The 6000-nt window shown below is 50.6% G+C and overlaps 1 protein-coding gene across 1 annotated transcript in view; it reads right to left on the bottom strand.

The window, feature by feature from the left end:
- Positions 1–1422: 1422 nt before the first annotated feature.
- MIS12 (MIS12 kinetochore complex component) overlaps positions 1423–6000 on the bottom strand; it is a 51903-nt gene continuing 47325 nt past the window's right edge. The window contains exon 3 of the mRNA XM_032615263.1: positions 1423–2213. Coding sequence (XP_032471154.1) covers positions 2054–2213 — 160 coding nt within the window. The 3' untranslated portion in view covers positions 1423–2053. The remainder of the gene's footprint in view (positions 2214–6000) is intronic.

Genomic DNA, 6000 nt, shown 5'->3' with positions numbered 1-6000 from the left:
GGAACTCAGTCCCCCAGCCAATGGCCAGCAGCATGTGAATGAACGAGCCTTTGGAATTGTTGCACTTTATTTATTTATTTAGGCTGTGCTGGGTCTTCGTTGGGACGTGCAGGCTCTCTAGTTGCAGTACATGGGATCTTAGCTCCCTGGCTGGGGATCGAACCCCCGCCCCCTGCATGGGGAGTGCAGGGTGGTAAGCACTGGACACCAGCGAAGTCCCGACCTTGGGAATCTTAAGGACGGGATGATGTCCCTGGGTCCTCTGATCATAGTACCATCTTGTGGCATTCCAATCTCACCATCTTTGCATCACGGAGAAGAGGAGGTGACAGGAGGAAGGAAGGAAGGGAGCACAGGATCGCAGCCCAAAACAGCTGTGCCTTCCTAAAGGGTACTCACCCACCCTTGTGTGACAAATGAGTCTCTGACTGCCCTAATGACAAGGTCAGCTTGGTCAGACAGCAGCACCGGGATTGTCGGGAAGATCTTTGTGTTCTGATGACCGTCCTCCAGTGGCAAAGCCAAGCAGGCCTGAGAGTGCTGGCAGCCTGGTCCAGAACCCTCAGCTGGAGCTCTGCGCGCAGAGCAGGCAATGCCAAGCCCAGAGCCCATTAGGGAAAGAACACGATTGCTGGAGCCCCAGAGTGAGGGTCAGGACAAGAGGATTACAATGGGTTGGAAGTCGAGCCACCCAGAGACATGCGTCACAGGCAAGTGGCAGGTGCAGGAGTGCAGGGTCTCAGAGGAGTGGGCTTTGCGGGCTGCAGGCAGTGCCTCTGCGCCCCCTCCAGCAGCCCCGCTTTGCCTGGCCCACATGGCCATGGCGGTGAAGAAACACCTGCCATGGGCAAGCAGCAAGGGCCCGTGTTACCCACATCACCACTAGGTGTGACACAGGGCTCAAGGAGCACCAGGGGTGGGGTTCTAATTCACACTCAATGAGGAGGAAAGTGACACGATCATGTTGGTTGGCTGAACCAACCCTTCCTGTCCCCTTTCAGCCCTTTCGGGGCCCCTCCCCGGGGAAGCATCTCACCCACTCATGACTTGGCCCCTGCGAGGGGACCAGCTGGCCAAGGTCATGCTTCACTGAAGCCTCCCAGCTCAGCCCCCGACTTAGACACTGGAGCCAACATTGGCCCATCTGACTATGTTCACAGTCAAGCAAAAGCAGTCCTGGCCCTTGCAGCCCTGAAGCCGATACGCTCCTGCTTGGCAAAGCAGGCGGGGTCCACGGAAGCGTTGGCAGGTGCCGACAAGCAGCCCGGACGCCAACCCATCGAGAGGATTCAGGGCGCCTGCCCACAAGGCCACAGTGTAGATGTACTTCTATGAGCCCCTGCCTCTCCTCTGATGAATGGTACTCAGCTGGCCCATGGGGGCGGGGTGGGGGGGGCACTCGCTCATCCCAGAGCTCTCCACTGATGGAAGTTCTTCATGGTTTCTCCTTCCCAGCCCCTCCACGCTTTGTCATGCCTACCACGGTCACTAACACGGAGTGCCCCCCAAAACACTTGTTTAGATGCCCCTTAATCTGAGTCATTCCATTTACTCTTTTAGAAGCCCGGCTCCCAGAATGGCCCAGCCCCAGGTTCTGGATTGATGATACAGGCAGAGCGTTGGCACAGCAGGTCCATTCCACGCAACCCTGGTCCCGGCGTTGGATGGGTGTAGGAACCCTCCTGCATACTGCCGACAGCCAGTGCTGGAACCCACCAGGCCCAGGGACAGCTGTGTCCCCCAGTGAAGTCCCCACCCCTGCCTCACATCATGTCTTAGTGTCAGAAAAGGTATGGGGCTACATCACCTTGGCTCAACTGGAACTACAGTTCTCAGAATTCCCTTTCCTGCATGCTTCCAAGTTCAGGGTGGCCTCAGAGAAATAGGCATGAGATTTGGGAGGCAGAAAGACTCCAGGCAGGGTTGCCGCTCTCACACAGCATCTCTCAGCTGCTGGCTCACTTGCCAATGTGGCGGAACACCTGGCTTACCTCTTCCAGCTCCTCCTGGGTCTCTTCCTTTTATCTCTCCACGTCTTGGGCCAGGTGTCTGCTCAACTCGGCAATAAAAGATACCAGCTTCTCCTCCGGGTCACCTGTGTCATCAAGATTGGAGGCCACGCGAAACAGACACAGTCAACAGTGCGCTGGTAAGTGTCTGACAGCCAGCTCTCCAGGCGCAGGCCCAATGTGAATCTTGGTTGATCTTGTTTACTATAACAAGTAAGACGAAAGTGAAACAATGAAGATGTATGAAGAATTTCACCTGTTCGTCAGTGTTGCAAGCTACTTCTTTGCTAAGCTGGAAGTTGTTTGGGGGACTTCCCTGGCGGTCCAGTGGTTAAGACTCCATGCTTCCAAAGCAAGGGGTGCGGGTTCAATCCGTGGTCAGGGGACTAAGGATGCCACATGCCATGCAGCGTGGCCAAAAAAAAAAAAAAAAAAAAAGTAGTTTTGAATACCAAAAGGGTATTTCTTTTATCCACAGTATAACTGCTTCAAATATTAGACATTTTAAAGTTTAATTTGCTTTATTAACATTCTGTCCATCACCTTCTTATGTCTAGACAACTAACAAAGTAATTAATCAAGGCCTGATTTGAGCATTTGCGGATTTCAATGGTATAAATACTCCCACAGGGGCTAATTTCAAGCTACTAACATGACATCCCTGAACGTGAAGTTGGGAAGAGGGGTGCGGTAGCATACCACTATATAGTATTTCCACCACAGAGATAAAGTCAATATAAATAACCCCAAGAGCACAGGTAATAAGACATAGCAGAATAATTAAGAAGTAACAAGTTTTTTTTAAATGTAATTTATTTAATTGTAAGTTTATATAATTTAATTTTTATAATGGCTGTGTTTAACAGCTGGATCACAGAATTCTTAAAAACTTAGTAATCAGCTCTCACAAGACAGTTTCAGTCAGCTCTGGCACGTCCCTAGTTCCAGTTGTCTTCATGGTTTCCAGCTTGCCTTTGCTGTCCCCAGGTTCACATCCAGCTTTCCTTTCCACCAGTCGGCTCTGCTGAATTCAAGTGACTTCAGACCCAATGCCAGACACAGAAGCAACAACCTTACATGGAGGTCTTAGGACTGTTTATTGCTTCAGACTCCTTACTGCTTTATCCCAACTGAGTCACACCAGTTTGATTTTTTTACTCCCTACCACCTCTGGTTTCTTTTTGGCCGCGCTATGCGTCTTGTGCGAATCTTAGTTCTCCAACCAGGAATCGAACCCATGCACCCTTCAGTGAAAGCCCGGAGTCTTAACCCCTGGACCGCCAGGGCAGTCCCTTACATAGAGGTCTTAACTGGTTCCCACAACTGCATAAAGGCTACCTCCTATCACATAACCCTTATTCTAGAAAACCTAACATGTTTCTGCTTCTATGATTGAGCCCTGATTGATACAGAAATGAGAATTCATGAGGCCAAATAGGATGCTGGCCACCCCTGAAGCAACCTCCAGGGATCTGCGACCATTTCTCAATACTGCAAGGATGTACCCATCTTCCAAGCTGCTCCTAGATCAGACACACCCACACATCCACAAGAATGCACATACTCTCCCTACAGGCATGGGATGGAAAGATGCAGAATCAGGCCTTGGACCGTTATTCCCAGCCTGGCAGAGCAACCAAAGCATTAGGGACAGGATGATTAAGACGACCCCTGAGGGGCCATCCCAGCAGCAGAGTCCACCAGGCCTCAGGTGGTTGGGCCTCAGGGAACCCCTGGGGTCTCCCAGGATGTGTGGGGGACACAGGCATGAATCCTTGTAGCAACTAATCAGGGTGGAAGGGCTCTCCTTGTTTAGCATTTGTTCACTCATTCATTCGTTCATTCACTCACACACTGCCTGTTTGGTGCCAAGCTTTGGGCTGAACCCTGGGGGCACAGTGGTAAAAACAGATGCTTTTCCTAAATACAGTGTGGTACCCTGGAATGGATTCTGGGACAGAAAAGTGGCATTAGCAGAAAAAGTGATGAAATCCAAATGAAGTCTATAGTTCAGTTAATAGCATTGTACCTACATCAGTGTCTTAGTTTTGACAAAAGTACCTAGTCATGTAATATGCTAGCATCAGAGGAAGTGGGTGAAGGGGATACAGTAGGTGTGCTATCTCTGCAACTTTTATGTAAACCTAGAATTCCTCCAAAATAAGTTATATTTTAAAATGTGGAAAAAAAATAGACAACCCCTCCACCCTCCCACCAAGGCCAGGGACAAACAGATGGAAAACGGGCCAGACTAAGGCAAGGCTTCCCTTCTAGGGAGGCGGCGGAGGACTCAGCAGACTTAGAGCAGAAACCAAGCCCAGAGCTTGAATGAAGACTCGGGCACCGGGCTCAGGAACTGGTCAGAGGAGGAAAATGGAGACTTGAAGGGTCAGAGCCTCTTCCTGGTTTCTGGTAAGTGCACCGGGATACCTGGTGAGGCAGAACTGAAATATTTCTAGGGAGTGAAATTTAAACGTTGCAGTTACTTCTTCAAGTAGGCGAATTGTTCTGGGAAAATCCCCCTGGTCCCTGTATAAAACCCATTGCCTTTCAAGGGAGAGTTGCAACCGGACATTTTTCTGGCTAACATACTGGCTGTGCCTGCCAACACTCCTTGGCAAGCAGAAGGTGTCTCGGAGATTGGCTCCTGGGGTAGCTTCTCAGCAAATATGCCAACGTTGCGCTCTTCCATTGTGAAGTGCAAACCTACTGGAATCTCTGAGACATTTTGAAGCTGCTGAGATCAATCAACAGGAAGTGACACTGCGGGGCTGAGAGCCACCCTAAGGGGATGGGGCAGCCTGGAGAGGCAACCCAAGCTAATGTAGGAGAGTGTTGGTCTTGGCACTGTGTTTGTCTGAAGCTAAGAGAAGCCCCATTGCCAGCCCACCACGTGACAAGGATGTGGCCGAGAACACAAGGGCGAACCAGAGAACGGTTGGCTCGGGGGTCCCACTGTGGAGCGCCTTGAACCCAAGGGCGAACCAGAGAACGGTTGGCTCAGAGGTCCCACTGCGGAGCGCCTTGAACCCAGAGGAACGTGAAGGAAGGAGGACCAACATCCTCGAGAATGGCTTGATCAGTGCGGAGATCTGAACCAGCAAGTGGAGCATCGCTAGCAAGGACAGGAGAACACTGCCTTGTGCTGGACCAGTTCCCGACAACCGCCCTGTGTTGCAACGGCAGCTGAAACCAGCCTGTCTGCTGGTGGACTGATTGCATTTCCCAGTTCTACCAGCACAAGCGTACAGAAACTGGACTGACCATTTTGGACAGAGTGTACCCTGAGATTTCTATTATAATCCAAAAGCCCTGAGATATTTGCTCAGATTTTTTTAGATATGTCAAGCGGCGGGCTAAACCCATTTTTAGTTAAAAGGATGAAATGTGACCAAATTCCCACCCACACTTATGAAGCTGAGCATCTCAGTTGTAGAGACTCATCTCAACTCACTTCCTTGATTAGTCTCTGCTAGGTCCAACGTCTTCACCTATCCCAGAAGGGCTGGCTTCAAGTTTTGAACCCAAGACTTTAAAAGCATATTTGTTTTCTTCAAAATAGAAACAAGGGCCATCAGTTGATGACTGTGGCTTAGAGGTGGAAGGTGAGGCTGCAGATCAAAGAAGGTGGAGGAAGGGCTCCAGCTGTTTGCAGAATCCTCAGGCTGGGTCCTTGTTGCCATGGAGAGGTGCCTCCTGGACTTTCAGAAGCATCTTTCTCAGGCACAGCTCTGCTCTTTCTGGACAAATAAGGCAGCAGACACCTGGTCTTCTTAACCTCTAAAGCCCAGAAGTGTCAGTCAAAGTCACAGATTCTGAAGGTAATTGGTCTGAAAGAGCACAGAGCAGATGGTGGCCTCCCCGAGGCAAGGAACTCCAAACCTTCTTCCTCCAAGTGCCCTCTGGTCTGTCCAAGGTCAGCCTCTTGGACATCCCAGAATGGATCTGCCAACTCAAGCCCTGCCATCTGCCTGGGTCTCAGTTAACCCAT

The sequence above is a fragment of the Phocoena sinus genome, chromosome 20 (genome assembly GCF_008692025.1).
Source record: "Phocoena sinus isolate mPhoSin1 chromosome 20, mPhoSin1.pri, whole genome shotgun sequence".
NCBI classification, from domain to species: Eukaryota; Metazoa; Chordata; class Mammalia; order Artiodactyla; family Phocoenidae; genus Phocoena; species Phocoena sinus.
The sequence above is the reverse complement of the archived record's forward strand: the minus strand, read 5'-3'. Positions and strand labels throughout refer to the sequence as shown.